Raw genomic sequence first — 19241 nt, forward strand, 5'->3', positions numbered from 1 at the left:
CGTGAGAGTGGATTAAGTGTGGATAGTGGATTGGGCATTTATGGTTTGTTGGAGGATAGCGTGATAGTGTTCAAGTTGGAGTTCGGTGTGCACCATCTACATGGACCTAGGTGGTTGCTAGAGTGGCAGTTGTTTGTTAAAATTTCTAAGTATTACCCGTTAGAATTTTTATTTGTATTCTTCTGGTTTATTTCTCCTACTTGTTAATTACCAACAAGATATTTAAACATATAAACATTGAAATAAACACAATTCAATCTCAACCATCTACAGATCAACAACTGAAAGAAATAGCAAACACACAAGTGACACCGTTATTTTTGGACAACTCATCCCCAGAGAAACCCAACTTGGGAAAACCGGTGGAACAATTCTGAGGTTTTATTTATTATGCAGTCTATCCTTGAGTACAATTGGGTGCCAAACTAGCTCACCCGACAGAGAAAAATAATCGGCAGTAATACCTCTCTATTCGGAAGCAGATATTCAGAAAATCTGCCCCACGAAACCCTCTCCAACACCACTGAAGCACTGCGTCAGCCCTCCTGGCCTCTGCGTTAGCCTCAAACCCCTCTGTGTCAACCCTCTGAGGCACTGCGCAGCCTCTACGGCCTTCTGCGTCACTCCTGTTGCCCTCTGTGTGGATGACATAGGCCCTTCTGGCTCTACGCTATCTCTGCTGGGCTTTGCGTAGCATTCTCTAGTTTCTGCGTCTGCCTCTCTGCCTCTGCGCTGGTCTCAGCACTATCTCTGCCTCTCTGTCCAGTACTCACTGCCCCTCGTTGCAAACTGATCACTGATTCGACTTTACTTAGCAAACCCCGCTCTAGTAAATCGAATGACTGATCACTCTGGTGTGTTCTCCAACTAACCCTCAAGCCTCCTCTTATACTTTTCCTGTTGGTCCTTCAACAACCGAGATTACATCTCTAATCAACGGCTAAGATTAGATTTGGCTTGATCCATGTGTTTTGGAACCTTTTAACCCAATTTTATATTAATACCCATTAATATTTTATTTTTCCTAAGTTTAGACTTAGGAACTCCATTAAAAATATTAATTATTTTAATATCTCCTAAATCGGGTAGAATCTGTCCAAACCATTTATGGGTCTTGGAGATCTCATTTGCTTTAGCCTCTCCCCCAATTTTCATGGTTAGAGCACATTTGATGCTACCCCAAATCAACACTCCCTGTTAGCAAGGACTGTGCCTTAGTAATACTCCACACTGAGCATCACTCTGATTATACGGCACCGATAACTGTGCTGATGGTAGGCCTCCCCGCCCAACATCCTCTGCGTTGTTGCATCCTGTACTGTTGCCCATGGCTTTGCCATTGCCACTGCTACATCCGTATGGCAGCTCCCTCTGCATCCGTGCTGCTGCTGGCCCTTTCTCCCAACATTGCATCTGCACTGCACCCCCTCATCATGTTGCATCGTGCTACTGCATACTGCTACTGCACTGCAACTCAGTTACTGAGAAGTAAGTAACTGATCCACCCAACTTCTGACATCCCTGTTAGGCTAGAAACACTCCCGATGCAGAAGCTCTCTCTGTTGCTATCAAGTGCTCCCTCTATTGCCTCTATGCTGCTGCAACAACTCCCTACCTCTTGCACCGTTGCAAGCCTGTCTGTGCCATCCTGCACTGTTGCAACCTCCTATGTGCCTCTCGCAATGCTGCAGCCTGCTAGCTCTGCGTTGCTCGGGACTCTTGCACTATAGCACTCTCTGTCGCTTCATTCGCATCCATTTCTACCGACATCCGCCAGTCTTGCTACTCTCTCTTCGGGGCTCCCATAGCAAGGTATAATCCAAGAGTTTGGGTACCTCAAGGATCCTGCCCCTCATTGCCTGTAGTCCTCTTGACTACAGCTCGATGTCTCCCCACCTCTTTTCTAGACGTACATGAGCACTCATGGCATATTCGTCATCCTCCTCTACCTCCTTTTCCGCCTTCGCTGGTGCTGCCTTGGAGTCAGACGCCTCTCCCTTGTTCTTCTTATTCAGACACTAGTTCGCATAATGACCCTGTTCCCCACAGTTGAAACACTTAACCTTGGAGAGGTCTTTTTTCTTCCTCTTCTCCTGCTTCTCTGCAGATGCCAGAGCTGCATCCTCTTCCTCTTCCTTCTTGATCCGGAATCCTTTGCTGCTACTTCTTGTCTTGCTCAGCCATTTGATCTCTTCTTGGCAAAGAGCTGCCCACAATTCTTCCCAATCTAGAAGATTTGCCCTGCCCAGTATGCTCTGGACAAATGTCTCCCACTCCTCGGAGACTGCGTTTAGTGCGGTCCTCACCATCAACTCTTGATCCAGCGTGGCCCCTATGGAAGTCAGTTGGTCTCAGATCTCCTTCAAATGACCAAGGAAGTGATCTATCTACTCCCCCTTCTACATCTGGTATGACCACAACTGATTCTCAAGTAACATCTTCCTCTGCACGGAAGTATGCTGGTATAACGTCTTCAAGGTGTCCCACATTTCCTTTGCCGTCTCCTTCTTGGCAATATGTTGGACCACATGATCCTTGACCCCATCAAGGATGATGCATTTCACCTTGGCCATTGCCTCGTACTTCTCATTATCAGCCAAGTCAACTGGTATAGCCACTGTTCTCAAGGTGAAGGCCTTGATGCGATGTCTATCTAGAATGGACAGGATCTTGGCCTTTCAAACCACAAAGTTGGACGCCCCATCCAGCCTGTCCTGATCCCTCAGTCCATTCATGGCCATCTCTCTGCTCCTTCGTTCGAATCTTCCGAGTCTCTACTTCCCTCTCGAAGTTCTCTCTTCGACCCCCTCTGAGTCTCGATTTCCCTCCTGGAAATCCGCCTACCAACTGTCAAGTCGCACCTCTCCAATCTCTTGTGCCCCTGCAACACTGATTTGAATTCCTTTGCTAGAAATCTGCCTCGGTAGCGACTCCCTCTACCTTGTTTTTTCCATGTTAGGTACTGTTTTGCCCACAACACCCCACCAGCTTCACTCCTCACAAACTGCCCACAACTTCCTAAACCCCAACAACTGAAGGACTGAGCCTCTAGGCTCTGCGCAATCCCGACACTGGCTAAAATGCCCCCCTAGCCAACTGCGTCAACTGCGCGAGCCTTTTCTGCACTCCTCAGTCTCTGTGCTGGCCTCTCTCAAGCCCGGACTGATGACGTAGTCCCTCTGCGTCAACCCTTCTTCTGTCGCTTTTTGCAAGGAATAACTTTTGTCACTCGGGACAACTGTTTTCTTTTGCAAATGCTCTACTTCAGCTGATGCCTTCAACTCTCTTGTGATCTGCAACCACGCTTTGATACCATGTTGAAATTTCTAAGTATTACCTGTTAGAAATTTTATCTGTATTCTTCTGGTTTATTTCTCCTACTTGTTAATTACCAACAAGTTATTTAAACATATAAACATCTAAATAAACACAATACAGTCTCAACCATCTACATATCAACAACTGAAAGAAATAACAAACACACAAGTGACACTGTTATTTTTGTATAACTCGCACACGAAAAAACCCAACTTGAGAAAACCGGTGCAACAATTCTGAGGGTTTATTTATTATGCAGTCTATCCTTGAGTACAACTGGGTGCCAAACTAGCTCACCCGACAGAGAAAAATAACCGGCAGTAATACCTCTCTATTCGGAAGCAGATATTCAGAAAATCTGCCCCACGAAACCCTCTCCAACACCACTGAAGCATTGCGTCAACCCTCCTGGCCTCTGCGTCAACCTCAAACCCCTCTGCATCAGCCCTCTAAGGCACTGCGCAACCTCTACGACCTTCTGTGTCACTCCTGTTGCCCTCTACGTGGATAATGTAGGCCCTTTTGGCTCTGCGCTATCTCTGCTGGGCTCTACGTGGCCTGCTTTGGCTTCTGTGTCTGCCCCTTTGCCTCTGCGCTGGTCTCTCGACACTATCTCTGCCTCTCTGTCTAGTATTCGCCGCCCCTCGCTGCAAATTGATCACTGATTCGACTTTACTTAGCAAACCCCGCTCTAGTAAATCAAATGACTGATCACTCTGGTGTGTTCTCCAACTGACCCTCAAGCCTCCTCTTATACTTTTCCTGTTGGTCCTTCAACGACCGAGATTACATATCTAATCAACGGCTAAGATTAGATTTGGCTTGATCCATGTCTTTTGGAACCTTCTAACCCAATTTTATATTAATACCCATTAATATTTTATTTTTCCTAAGTTTAGACTTAGGAACTCCATTAAAAATATTAATTATTTTAATATCTCCTAAACCGGGTAGAATCTGCCCAAACCATTTCTGGGTCTTGGAGATCTCATGTGCTTTATCCTCTCCACCAATTTTCATGGCTAGAGCACATCCGATGCTACCCCAGATCAACATTGTTGAGCTTGAGGGTTGACGAACCAAAGGAGCAGTTGAGCAACCCTAGACTCGTATGTGGAGAAGGACTTCTACAATAGATGATGGACAATCCTCCTAGCCCGCGTTCATTGTGGGAGATGGACATCTTACAGTGTTAGGTGGCCGCCCTCCGTGCCCTATGTTAGTGTTCAATGGAGTAGTGTAGCAAGACCATAGTTCGCTGAAGTCCTTGAGTAGCTGAGGAGCAACAGTGGGCAGAGCGAGAGTTGTGAACAACTTGATAAGAGTCTCGATGTGTTGTGTCCTTGATGGACTAAGGCACAACTAGTGAGTAGATTGATAGCCGAGGTTCAGTGGCCAGGCAAGAGCTGTAGATCGAAAGCCGAAGGACCCAACAGGTACAGGGTACGACCGAGAGGAGCTGAGAGAGTCGACCACATCAGCCAGATGGTCAGAGTATGATGTTGCGGGTAGATTGGCTGTCGATGGAATGACACCAAGCCCCAGTTTTGTATTCTTGTACTAGTGGATGTATGAGGGCCATTATCCCTAGTACGGGAGCCCTACACTGTTGTATTATATGTTGATTAATATAGCAAAGTTGGGTTATTGTACAAATTTGTGTAAAAAGTTGTCCATATTTTGTGCACTAGTAGATTTACTGTTGTTTATATTCTCTTGTGCAAAGTAGTATCGTTGTGATTCTTGGTTTGGTAGCGTCAGAGATTCTATGATTCTATTCTAGACACCAGTATTGTGGAAAAACAGTAGTACCCAAACCTGAAACTTCGGAAGTTGGCCAAAACTCGACCATCATGTAATCATCTATGAAAATTATTATAGACTTGGTTTTCTTTCTAAATTGTCATCTATGGGTCTTATCAAGTCTAGTGTGCTTGATAGAGAGTGCAAAAGCCAAGCACAAATGCTTAAACAGAAATATACATGTGTGCCTAAGTGAAAATAGCCAAACACGAGAGAATGCAAAAATTATGTACCCTCAGGCTTATAACACTTATATTTCAGATCAAGAAGATCACAAGATGATATGACACAAATGAGAGCTTGAGTTGTGTATAAATGTCATTTTATTTGAACGCCACTTATGGATGGCATCCCTTCAGCAGGAGTTTATGGCTTCACAGAACAGAGGCACACACTCAAAGAAGGTTATTGTGCCTACATATCAAATTTGACTAGGTTGGCCATAACCATACAGAATAATATAATAAAAGAATAAAAAATATAGTGTTAGCCATGATTATAACTACATAATGATGCATAGTCTGAGGGGGCAGCTCAATTGGTGATTGAAATAATGTGAAAGTCAAGTCCCACTAGAACAACCGGATGAGGATGGGCCTCGTTAGAAAGGCAACCTAGGATCGAACCTCACAGAGGCTGTTGTGCCAGTTCTAAGGGGAGGAGACATGCTAAAATCCAGTGATCTTTGGGCTGGTGTGGCCCAGGCTGGGGATCGAGGCCGGGTGTGATCCCTGGGTGATTTTGACGGCTTAGATGCCCCTGGGTCGCGGTTTCTCAAGCCACAAGTCAAACCCGGAACAAAAAAAAACTACATAATGATACATATGAATGGGCCATGGTCACATGTACAGATTACGATATACACAAATAATTCCAAAAGGGAATAATGGCTTCGTTGGCTGTTCTAAAGCAGTTTAAATATAGTGCCTTTTGGGCATACTTTCTTACTAGAATTTCCAGAATTTATTAATTTTGGCATATTAAAAGAGTGAAACATATGTGCCCGTGGGTGCTTTCGTGTTTAGCAATACCAATTTCTATTTCTGGGTGCTATTCCTTCTTTATAGGTCTTTATTTAACAGAAAAAAATGAGATTTTGGGATTGGTGCAGTCAAGCTATAGTGATGCAGCATTTTGAGAATTCATATGACAGAAGATATATACAAACAAAAACCCATATGACAGAAGATATATACAAACAAAATCCAATTTCTATTTCTGGGTGCTATTCCTTCTTTATAGGTCTTTATTTAACAGAAAAATTTGAGATCTTGGGATTGGTGCAGTCAAGCTATAGTGATGCAGCATTTTGAAAATTCATATGACAAGATATATACAAACAAAAACCCATATGACAGAAAATATATACAAACTAAATCCTGCAAGTCTTGGTAGCTATTAATTTGAGTAGAAATTATTATCCATCTCTGCCGCAATGAAGTATACCATTTAAACAGCCGAGATTTGCCTAGGCAGCCAACTCCCTTGCATAGGCTATCATAAATTACTTTGAGGTGGTTCCCTGTTGTAAGTCAATTTTGAATTTTAGACCTCTTAAGCTACACTGTTATGCTTTTGTTGTTTCTTTCCTCTGTCCCTAAGATTCCTTGAATTAAAGTATTTATCAAATATATAAATTCTAATGTTGCTCAGCTTACATCTGTTTGCAGAAAAAATATCAGGATATCCCAGTCTTGGGCTCGAGAACTGCTGAAGAATAAGCCGATATTTTTATCTTTGTTGTAATACCGTTCTTGGGGCAAGACCACTTGTAATAAGCTACTATTTTAATAAATTTGTTTGGTGCTATTCCAGTGCTTGGGTTTTGTACTTGTATATTAAGAAATTCATCATGATTGTGAGCAAACTTTAAGAGGCCGGTTTTACTTTTACAACACTTCCTTTGAACTGTCAATGTTAATTGTGGACAGCAATTGTTGAGTAAATATGCCGATACAAAAACATGCTTTTATGCTCCTTTTTGTTGGTCTCGCGGTTTCCCACCTCACAAGGATGCAATTTTGAGAAGCCCATTTCAGACACTGGTGATGCCAAATGGAAGCTTTCATAGACTGCCTTTGTTTACACCCATTCTGAATTTCGAGTAATGAATGAATAGTAAATCGTATCAATATGGTCTGAAAAATTATGAACATGGAAAAAGTATTCTTCGTTCCTGCAAATAGTTTTTATATCTAGTATATTATTTTTCAGTTTATCCATATTAGAGAAGTCAAAGTGATCTAATGGGTTTTTAAAAGCTTTCTGTAAACAAGAATGTTGTTCTGAGGCAAGTAGTGTCTTGGTGGTTATTACAATCACATCTTGGTCCTATATTCTTGTTTTAATCATTGTCACAAATTAAGTATGATTTTGCGTATTTTTCTGAGTCAGTTTTTTAAAGAATGTCATGCAGCAGTCTCTGTCTTTGTTTCTAGCAAATTAAATGGAATCCATTTCTAAGCTGACAGCTTATATATATAATAACCATATTAATTATATTTCTACTGTCGTCTCTTCTTCTTCATATTTTTTAAAACCAGAACAAGAAAATATTATATTATTTAAAAGCTATAGCTATTGCTAACAGCAGTATACATAGGTCTGCTTAAGATTTTCAATGCTGAGAGCTAAACAGATCTCTGTTACTACATAACACAATTTACTACATACCATTAAAAGGGCATTCCATAATTTTCTGCATTGTGCCACCTTGACAAAAACACTGATAATCTTATGGTTCTAAAGAACATTCCTATTAATGAGAAACATGTAAACTATTAACTCCATCCTAATCAGAGAGAGGAGAGTGTTGTTGCCCAATGTCCATTAGTTCCTTTAGCTGATGAACTGTCTCTTCTTCCTTTAGTTTAGCTTGAGCATAGTGAGCTAGACATTTGTCTGATGCACATGACATGGAATCTTTATGAAGTTTAAGGGCTAAGTTCTGTAGCATGCTACGTTTGGCCTCTAAGATATCAAGCATCTACTTTTCATGTACCAAAAGGTTCATAATAGTTGCATGTTGAGAGACACAATGGTGCTCATTCTCGTGCAGCTTAATAGTTGCATGTTGAGAGACACGATGGTGCTCATTCTCGTGCAGCTTAGTGTTACTGAGAACAAAGGTATATTGTAGGATTGAATATACTTATGTTTCCTCCATATTCTAATGAATTCCCAGACATCCCTATTCTCCATATCCACACTCTATATACCTGAAAACCAAACCGGGTAGAAGATTAGATCGCTTAACCTTTGCCCCTTGAAACCAAAGGAACAAGCTACTAACCACACACATAGAGACCTAATAGTGTTTAGACCCTTAACTAGTAGTACCTTGCAAATTTCACTGCCTAAGACAATCTTGGAAGAAATAGCACTAAGAAAGCCTTAAGCCCTTGAATTTGCTTAGTAAGTCTGACAAAGAACCAGACTAACACATCCTCAACGAAAGAAAACAAAGGAGAAGGCTATAGACTCCACAGTGATTCACAGAGAACTGACAACACTAAATCTTTTAAGCAATAATTTCTTCACCATTGACCCTGAAAACGACTATCCAGTGAAGTATAACATAGGAAACCAACTGAAAAAAGAAAGGGCATGTTTCCACCTCGTTTGCACACCTAAGTTAATGTGGAAAAAATCCTCAACCCCACTAGGTGTGGCCTTGGTGACAAAACTCAGAGAATGGGCTATCACCTAATCTCAACACTCTCTGTTTACGATCTCTCATAGCTTAAGCCAAAGGGATGGACCCTAAATAAGGTTTTAAAGGCAAGACTTGTTGAAAACAAGAAGTTCCAGGAGACTAAGAGCAAGGAAATTACTTATAAGTAACTTGAATTTAAGAATGATTTAGCAAGTATAATTATTTTAATGAGCAATGTAAATATTACCGAGATAGATTCCAATAAGATCAATATGACAATGGCAAAATAACAATGATAAACCAATGCCTTGAAACAATGCTCAATAAAGAAATAATACTTGCAAAATGAAATGATACTTCAAGTCACAACAAAAGACAATTGCTACAAGACAAGTGTTAGTACAAGAAATACCTGAAATATGAGCAAGAAGACTTGAAATATAACTTGCAAGAAAAGAAGGCTTGCACTTCAAATGGAAAATGTTCAACAATGATATAGATAATAGACAAGTACAAGTATGAAGTAAAGTTGATAAATGAATTAGCCCACAATTCCAATTACTGTAACAAATTAAAAGACAATGCTAGATGAATGAATGCAGAATATATCTCTGTGTGATGCAAGGATCTTGGTTGATTTTAATTAAATGTCTACTCTATGGTAATAAATCTCCCCTTAATTTCTCAAAACTTGGCAAGGATTGAAGTGATTTGCAAGAATGATAGATTGAAGAATCACAACTCTGTCGTTAATAATACCCTTTTTGACCTCCTTGCAATCCACGTGTCTTTGTTCCTACAAAGGCTTAGCACAAAGGAACTACAAAGTGATGTGTTTTAACCATACTCCAAACTCAAGTTGAAAGAAAGTTAGGAAGACTTATCATAAAGTTTTTATTCACCCAAACTTATGCTTGAAAATAAATTTTAAAAATAAAAGTCTAAATCTAATGTGTAAATGGGATGTCGAGATGTTAATGCAACACTTCAAATGAGATATAGTGATAACAATATGCTTCAAAGAAATGAGATAACAATCCACTTATGATTAAAGTTACTTTGAGCACAATATGATATTGAGTTTTAAGAATAGTCAATGAAGCATGTCATAACTTCTCAATGAAACAAGGCCAATGAAAGCAAAATAGATCACAAGCTAAATTAATAACTCAATTGCCTTGAAAGTGCTATACAAAATGTATTTTCACTTATAATATAATATGACAATTAAACGAAGTGAGAGTAATATAACAAAACACAAGTAAATATAGGCAAATGAGATGCTAATAATAAAATAGAAATATTAGATGAAATGTGAGTTACTCAAAAGCAACGAAAGCATATAGCAAATTAGACAAGGATGCAAAAGATTAAATCCAAAGACAATGAAGACGAAACTAATATAATTAGAGCCAAGAACAAGTTAGCAAATAGATCTAAACTAAACTAATCTAACAAGCCAAAAGAAAAATCCTCCTTTTTAAATAAAGAGGTGGAATACCATGGGAAAGCTCCTAGGCCCCCTCAAGAAATAAGAAGGTTTTATTATTAAAATATTACAGAGGAGTCCCTTTGACAGTGAGAAGGGCTCAAGTCCTCAAGGAAAACTTTACAATGATATTGGCCTTTGTAAAGAGAGCTTTTTCCTTAAGAAAACAACGAAGAGATTTTACAATCTTACGACAATGAGGCACAAAACTCCTCAATACAACTCTGTTTTTTTATGAAGGAAATTCATTCAAAACAACGCCACCTTTTTAGAGTGAAGAAGTCTGTGAGAGAGAGAGATGGGCATCTTTTTTGCTCATTGTTTTGACAAAGATCATAACAACCCTTTATGCTAATGACTAGGGAGAAAGAGCAACCTCAAGGGCTCACGCCTAGGCAAGAAATGAGGCCTCCAAAAGGTCACTGAAGGAGAATTCTCTTGCTCCAATAAGCAATTTGCAGCCTCCAAAATATTGAAGATAGTTTCCAGTGTTAAGCTCTATATTCTGTGCCCAATTTGCGAGAGAGAAACCCCTTAGATAAGTTGTTATATCTCTACAAAATGAACTCAAGGATTAATGGATGACAACAAGAGAATAATGCAAATCTATGTACAATTGATTTACAAGAACTAAATCAAAGAGTGGGAGTATAACTCCTCTCTTTGATTAGCTAATAAAATACTCTATCTTAGCAGATTTGTTCATTAGAAGCACACATATTTGAGGAGACTAAAATGTGAATAGATTTTTGTCACAAACCAAGGCCAAGGAAATCCCTGCACAAAAAATCAAATGATAAGCCATTGGAAATTAATATGTAGATTCTTCCACTTATTTGCTCAAGAGTGGGCTAGTTCAACTGAAAATACCCCCTCACGCTTGAGATTTGATTCAAAAGATTTATACACAACTTCAAAGTAAATTATCAGATCCATAGAGTTAGACGATACAATGAAAATGGAGTTTTAGAAATTTAACCGAAAATTTAGTAAACATCTCAATTTAAAATACTGCTCTAACCTAAATACTAGTGCAAGGTAATAGTACATTATCAAATCTATGAAAGCAAATGGAAATAACAATATATTTATCACCAATAGAGTAATAGGCACATAATCAGAAAGATCATACCATATCCATGGAAGAAGAACACCACATATGAACTCCAAAGTATTTATTATTGCATGAAAATGTGAGTACATAAAGTGGGAGAGTCTCCCCAAGCACAAGAGTTCGTTTCAATATGATCAACTATGAGCCCAATGGGTTTATTTACACAAAAAAGGGAGTAAATCCCAATGCAAACTAATTCAACAAGTGGCAAAGGAATGACAATCCCAATGCCAAGGTCAAATTATAAGTGGCAAATATGGTTGTCCCATGTGTATCCAAACAACTGTAGGTGGCATCCAAAATGGGTAGCGTATCCCTATTTTAGCCAACATACAAGCTCTTCCCATGTGCACATTTTCCATGCGCTGTCAAGTATGTCTTTCGAGTGGGTAAAGGGAGACAAATTCCCATACAAATCTCCAATCAAAACTTGTGATTTGACACCTTGCCAATGAAGTGTCATGCCGTTCCATAAGTCTGCATGTTATCTTTGTTGAATAGGGTTGCGTATAGATATGAAAATGAAAAATCCCATTAAAATGATTTCAAACATGTGCTAATTCTTCATGCCATATACTGACTGTTTATTTGGTTGATCCGTTGATGCGTAAATATCATTTACTAGTCGTGCATATAACCATTGGCTGATATGTGTGCCAATCTGTGGTTTAAGTGGCGACAAGAGCAAGTTACTAGGGACAAGACCTGTCCTATGTGGCAGTGTTGTCCCCTCACTAAAATGATGAACTCCATGAATCGCTAATGTGATAGATTCGAGCCTCAATTTGGAAACACATTCATATGTCCCCCACTTAACACATTTTATTGATTTCATTTTGTCTCATATGCCACATCACTTTATTTCATTCACATTTAAATTAAATTAGATTTGGAACTTTAGCCATACATTGCCTCATGGATTTCAACGTGATGCCAGTTGACTGCCTTTTGACCACCCTTTGACTTTAACCATGAATTAGGCCTCATGTGGTGGGCTCTACGTGGCTGCCACATCATCTTTGTGTTGAAAAATATAGGGCAAAGTAGTAGTGTGATTCTTCGTTACTTGATAACAATTTGTGGAGTATTTTTACTTTTCCTTATTAGCTTAATCTTCTTCTTCTTCTTATTAATGCATGTGTGTACGTCATCAAACTGCTACCAAAACATAAGAACAAGAACACAAGATGTTGGCTCTCTTCCAGGGCCAAAACCTCTCTTCTCTTGAGAGGAAAACCATTTAGTGAATTCCTCTTATTGAATCTTCTATTGATCAATGCCAAACCCTAGACCCTTGACAAGAGTATCCTCCAAGCACAAGTCAAGTCCTTCCTTCTTTCTGCACTTTATTTCTCGACACTTCTTCTGGCACTTTGTTCTCTGGCACTTCGCCCTCCTTTTGCCACTTCGTTCTCTTACTATGATTCTTGTCTAGAGATAGACCTTCCTTGAGTGAGTCTTCTAGATGAGGTGTTCCTCTTCTATCCCTTGCTCAAGTATACTTCAACTTTGACCAACCGAGATCCTCCTTGAGTGTATGACTGTTCTGCTATTCCACTGTTGTAGTTTTCCACGTGTGGAGAGTACCCTTAGTGAAGTAGGGTCTTTCTTCCTTCGCTAGAGAGAGGGACTTCATCGCTCGAATTGGGAGGCCTTGTAGGCCTAATGACTAGCCCAAATACCAACGAATCTTGCACTAAAATCTTGTTGCTGCTAAAATCGCAGTCTATCTTCCTTATCCTCGCACGTGTGACTATTTCTTGGCCCTAGAAACAGTGCCTAACTCTCGTTGAGTTTCCTTTTTTCTTTGCTGCACTTTTGGAGACCCTTTAGACTTCCCTTAACTTCCTTTTCTCGACTTATCTCCTCGCTAATTTCATAGCTTCCTTGAATGCGTTATGTAGGAGTGGACAACCTCTATATATAGAGGCCTATCCCTCCATTTAGGCCGACTTGAGGACTGTTAAGAGGCTGATTTGTTGAGCAGACTTCAGATAGTTTCCGTGGTGGTGTAGCATGCTTGAAGGAGCTTCTTGATGGTGCCATTGCAGAGGAGTAGACTTGAATTTGCTTGGAAGTTTTCCCTTTGACTTTAATATATATTTATACATGGTGTAACTTGCCCTTAAGGTCTTCAACATAATTCTTTTGATTATTTGACTCACCTATAGCACTTTAAATAGTGCTAGACCCATTTCAATGAGCAAGAAACTCATTGACATATATTATACAAATAATATTTCTTTTCTTGAATAAATACAAATATCCAAAGTACATTTATGAAGACCTAACCTAGTTACATTTCCTTCAACACTTTAACTTTCATTAAATTTGCTTTGGTCCCTTGTTTGACTCTTTTTTTACTTTGGGAAGAATAATTATTTTCTCCAATTATTATTTTTTGAATTTTTTCCTCATTTTTGCCACTAATATTAAAAAAACTGACTTTTGAGGGACTATAAGTCGCTTTTTAAGTGGGGCCTTAGGATAATTCTAGGCCCTTGAGGATGAATTTTGAGTAGTCACACACCCTAGACATTTCCCAGAACCACTTATTTACATCGTTATAAAGAAAATAATTAAAAAATCTTGTTTTGTGGGAAGTTTTAATTATCAAAAAATCCTACTTAGACCTAGTCAAATTCGATGAAATTTTAGAGATGATCTAACATGGTAATATACACTGACCCTAGACACTAAGATGGATTTAAGACACGATCTTCAAGCCATCACCCCAACTTTGGGGTATGCGGTGAGTGAAAAAACCTAGAAAATTATTTGCTGCTAAAAAGTGGGAATAATTAACCAAGTGAAAAAAAAACACTCCTTAATCATTTGAGTCAACTCCTTGATGATATCCTTATCATTATCATTTGTTTTCTCTTTGGCTTCGATCTATTTTATCTCCATATTTTTCTTCAAAGGCATCAATGATTGATTCTAGAGAATCAAAACTACTAGCAGATAATTTTATGAACCATCACCATCTAATGAAAAGATGAAAAGTCCCATTTTAACGTCCTCATGATTAATACCATGGCACCATTTTCTCACACAAAGGTTGCAATTCCTTAAGTGTGTTTCAGTGATAATGCCATTGTTACCTAGAAAACTAGGCAACTCTTCAATGGCTTCTTTGGGAATATCATTCAAATAACTATTAATGTTAGTAAAATCACAAGGGGTAAACAAGTCAAACGTGATGTCATGTTCACTTGACCTTGAAAGAGAAAATGGATGTTAGAGAGAGGCTTCTGTCCAATATTAGCAAGAAATCTATGAGAAGAAAGCTTCTAGCAGAAATTCTTGCAAAAAAATGAAACAAATGGAGTTGCCACTTGAACAAGAATCTAACTCTAAAAATCCAAAATGAAAGAACCGAAAGTTAGTCATATTCCAGGTTCAAGAGGACTTGTCCTCGACAACGACGCTAAAAAATGTTGTCGCCTTTCTTGCACACCTAAGTTAATGTGGGAAAAATCCTCAACCCCACTAGGTGTGGCCTCAGTGGCAAAGTTCAGAGAAGGGGTTGTCACCTAATCTTGACTCTCTCTGTCTAGGCTCTATCCTAGCTAAAGCCAAGGGGGGTGGACCCTAAAGAATGTTTCTAAAGGAAATACTTGTGGACAACAACACTTTATGCTCATGAATAGGGAGAAAGAGCAACCCTCAAGGGCTCATGGCCAGGCAGGAATGAGGCCTCCAAAAGGTCACTGAAGGAGAGTTTTCTTGCTGCAATAAGCAATTGGCAGCCTGAAAAATATTGAAAATAGTTTCCAGCCTTAAACTCTAAAGTCCCTGCCCAAATTGTGAGATAGAAACCCCTTAGATAAGTTGTTACATCTCTGCAAAATGAACTCAAGGATTAATGGATGATAACAAGATAATAATGCAAAATTATGTACGACTTATTACGTCGAGAGGTGCTCTACAACCCAATATAGGGTAGATGTGTAGGTGTAATGTAAGAAAGTTTGTCAACATTTCGACTTAATATGTTGAATTTATAAGATGTAAAAGATTTGTAAAAATTTAATAAAAAATTTAGAATAATATAGAGTCCACTACAAGAGACATGTTGTAGATCCCAAAAAAATTAAAACTAATAAAATTCAATTTGTTATAGTGTAATTTTGTTTATGAATAACTTTTTAGATTAAATAAAATAATAATACATATCACATTAAAATGTATAACATATAAATAGTAATTATAAGTTAAGATCCATTTTACCATATAAATTAACATAATTAATTTTAACCATTGCTAGAAGACAAAAGGGTGTTGCTAGTAAAGGTGGAAACTTTGAAGAATACTGCAGATGCATTGACAAAATCTATGAGCTCTGAGAATTTCTCTTGGTGTAGAGAAACAAGGGGCGTTGCAGGGCTGGATAAATGACTAAGCTCTCTTGTGGCCCCCAGTGGAAAGAAAACAACAAGTGGGAGAATGTTGGGTTGTGTTATATTCTTTCTGCGACTAGCTCGCGTAGTTAACTGGGGGGGTTAGAAAGGGGGCGAAGCCCCCCCTTCGTTGCGTCGATTGCGTAGCGGGGGGAGTCACAAGGGATTTGAGGGGTGCAGGTAACCCCACTCTATGGGTTCCGAGGCAAGGCCCCAGAAATTTTTGGTTTTGGACCCTATGTTAGGTTGGGCGGACCTACCTATGGTTTTGTGCATGATTTTCACACATGGTTTTGGACGCTTTTCGGTTCATGGTTTTGGATGCGATGGTTTTCAGTCCATGGTATTGGATGCTTCGACATGTATAAATATGTATTGTAACATTGAAAGGAATATAATGAAAAATCAAGCTGGTAGTCCCGGTTTTGGGATCCAGGGGAAAATCTCTGTGTATATGTGTTTTATGTGTTATGCTCTCGCATTGTTTATTTTATGTGTTTTAGAATTCATATGCAGGTAATTTCTACACAGAGTTAAAACCTACCTTTGGTAACCAACTATTATGTTTGCATATGATCAAACCAACTATTATGTTTTCATATGATCAATCACCTTCCATGTATCTTCCTCGGCCCAAAGTGCTTATATGCACTTTAAATTTCTCTATTTCTCGATCATGGGGCATGAACTTATTCCGTTGTAGGATGAATTGAGGCTCTGCCTAGAACTCTCCCTCTAGTTCCACCTTCCATCTTGATAATGGATGTCTCATGATCTGCATGTTTGTTATCCACTGCTGCTAGATCTGGGGAATGCTCTGACCTACATCCTTAACTTTATGTGCCTCCTGAGAACTATATATTTGATGCCTAACACCTTGATATGATGGAAAATCCCTCTTTCGATGGTCTCCACCACATGTCCAACACTTTAATGGTTTTATTCCATTGCCTTTATTTTTTTTCTCCTCGGACTGATACCCATGTTCTTTCTTAGTTGTATTGAATTCCTTATGAGGTGCCACATTTTCCTTATCATCTGCATCTTGACACCTTCCTCGCTCCTCATACCATTTTCCTTTAGTCTTCTCATTACCCTTTTGGTCACGCTTGAACTTAGGGTTGCGTTTTGACTATTCATAACAATGCTTCAACTTCCTAATGGCTTCCTCCAAATACTAAGGCTCATCAAACTCAATCTAGTCTTTGAATGATAATCACAGCCTGTTGATGAACCTTTGGATCTTTCCTTTCTCATCCTTTATATAGGGCACACATCTCAATAACTCTATAAATCTCGTTGTATACTCTTCATATGTCATGGAACCCATCCTAAGCTCATATAATTCCTTAGCCTTTCCATCATAATATCTCTTAGACAAGTACTTCTTCCTGAAGAGTCTTTCAAACTCATCCCAAGTCAACTCCTCTTTCCCGATGCCTCTGACATGCTTCAAATATTCCCACTAGATATTTTTTTTTCTCTTGAGATTGAAGGTATATATCTTGGCTTTCATATTATCTAAGTAATCATAAAGTCTGAATAATTTCCTCATCCCAAGCAGCCATGCTTATGCATATTTTGACTTAGTAACCTCACCATCAAAAGTAGGAGGCTATGCTTTCTTGAATTCCTCTAGCAAGTACCCCCTCTCACTCCTCCTATAAGGATGTTGGTGATGATGATGATGCTGTCTCATGGAAGAAAAACTAAAATAAAATCCACGAATATTATCCCTCCTCTCAGGTGTATCCAAGAGTCTGACACTCTTCACTGTATCATCCTTTTCCAACATGTGCCTTTTCTGAGCTCGCTTCCATCTACATCGTTAGTCTTTTCTTCTTGCATGTCCCCATGACTTATTCCTAGTTGTCCCTGCTTCTGCAAATCTGAAAGGCTCTGGGGGATGATTGCATAAACCTCAACTTGCTTTTCTTGAGTTTTTCACAAGCCTTTCCTGTGCTTCAATCAACCTTTCATTATTTGCCTTACTTTTGCCTTCAAGATTCTCAATGTATCTACTAGATCAGGAGAGTCTTCCACTCACTCCTACTCAAATGATCTCTTCCATTCCACCAATGTCTCTTTTTGTTTGTACGGGGAGTCATATGAACTGTACTCAACTATTATGCTCTTCATCCCTAATCTTCTATTGTCCTGCAAACATACCATGTTAGATAAACCAAATAGAAGACATAATCAAAATCATACCTCAATGTATCTCAGGGGAGGCTATTACATCTGCAAAAGTCAATCCAAATTAACACGATACATAATAATATCAAGAATTTAATTGTCATGCAAGCAACCGCAATGACAATATTGATCATGCATGTTACCATAATACATATAACACCAAATGAACTATCATACATGAATAATTGATGCACATGCATATGACCGTACTAATTAACTAGAATTTATCATGCATGTAACCACAATAGCAATAAAATTATTGGCATGCATGTGACCACAATGCATATAACAATAATTAACCATCATGCATGCATGCCAAACATATAAACCTTCATGACAACCTACTTTTACCCATAGGTCCAGTGTTGGAACCTCGCTCTGATACCACTCTGTAACACCCCACCCCACGTTTACCCGCTTTTACAAGTTCACCAGGGTAAACATGAGCTTAGAGTTACTATACATGACCCGACATCCAATTTTCAGTTATGGAAGTGGGCTCTACTATCCCAAAACTTACTGCAACCTTCCAGGGACACATCATCACCCAAACATCAAACAAATTTCACTTGTAACCATTCCCTGAGCTTAAACCACCTTTTTCACCCACTTTGCCTCCTAGCTGCACTCATTCAAGTCAACACATGCAACCAGAAGGATCCATTCACACTCATAAGCTTCCCTCCATGTAGCTACAACCAAAATTCTCTAGTTAAGAGGGTGCAACCAGAAGCCTTGTTCCGAATTTTTGGGCTAGTGTTCAGGCCAACTGCCTATATTTGCCTAGAACCTTCCATAACTCTATCAACAAGGTTCGTATATACTTAATTACATGCTCTACTCCTGCTCTAAACTTGTCAAATACGTGATAATCATTCTTGCAAACACTTGGTAAACATAACACCTACAAGCCATAAATGCATAATTATTCACTCTATCCTTCGTTTTATAAGATAATCATTAAGAAGGATCATTGGCCTCTCAAGCTAGCTACAACAACACTTGTTAACTCATACATTCATATAACCATTCAGTAACTCATTGAATCATGAACAAAGATCCATAACAAGAGCACATCATTTAACCATGTGTGTAACAATCATTTAACCATAATGAAGCCATGACAAACCAGTCATAAAATCAACATAATAACAAATATATGTGTTCATTGATCTCATTAAGAAATAACATATAATAACATATGCAAATTTCAACCAAGCCAGGGACTTCCACATACCACCTAACCATAGATTGGGATGAACC

At 39.0% G+C, this 19241-nt stretch overlaps 1 protein-coding gene across 1 annotated transcript in view; it reads left to right on the forward strand.

Moving 5' to 3' along the window:
• Positions 1 to 7253, forward strand: part of LOC149241959 (cytochrome b-c1 complex subunit 9, mitochondrial-like) — a 30870-nt gene extending 23617 nt beyond the window's left edge. Inside the window, exon 4 of the mRNA XM_089374089.1 lies at positions 6792 to 7253. Within this exon, the coding sequence (XP_089230215.1) occupies positions 6792 to 6842 (51 nt within the window). The 3' untranslated portion in view covers positions 6843 to 7253. The remainder of the gene's footprint in view (positions 1 to 6791) is intronic.
• The last annotated feature ends 11988 nt before the right edge of the window (positions 7254 to 19241 follow it).

Source organism: Pinus tabuliformis, chromosome 8 (assembly GCF_031772625.1).
Source record: "Pinus tabuliformis cultivar Carrire ecotype Pingquan chromosome 8, CPIR1, whole genome shotgun sequence".
NCBI lineage: Eukaryota > Viridiplantae > Streptophyta > Pinopsida > Pinales > Pinaceae > Pinus > Pinus tabuliformis.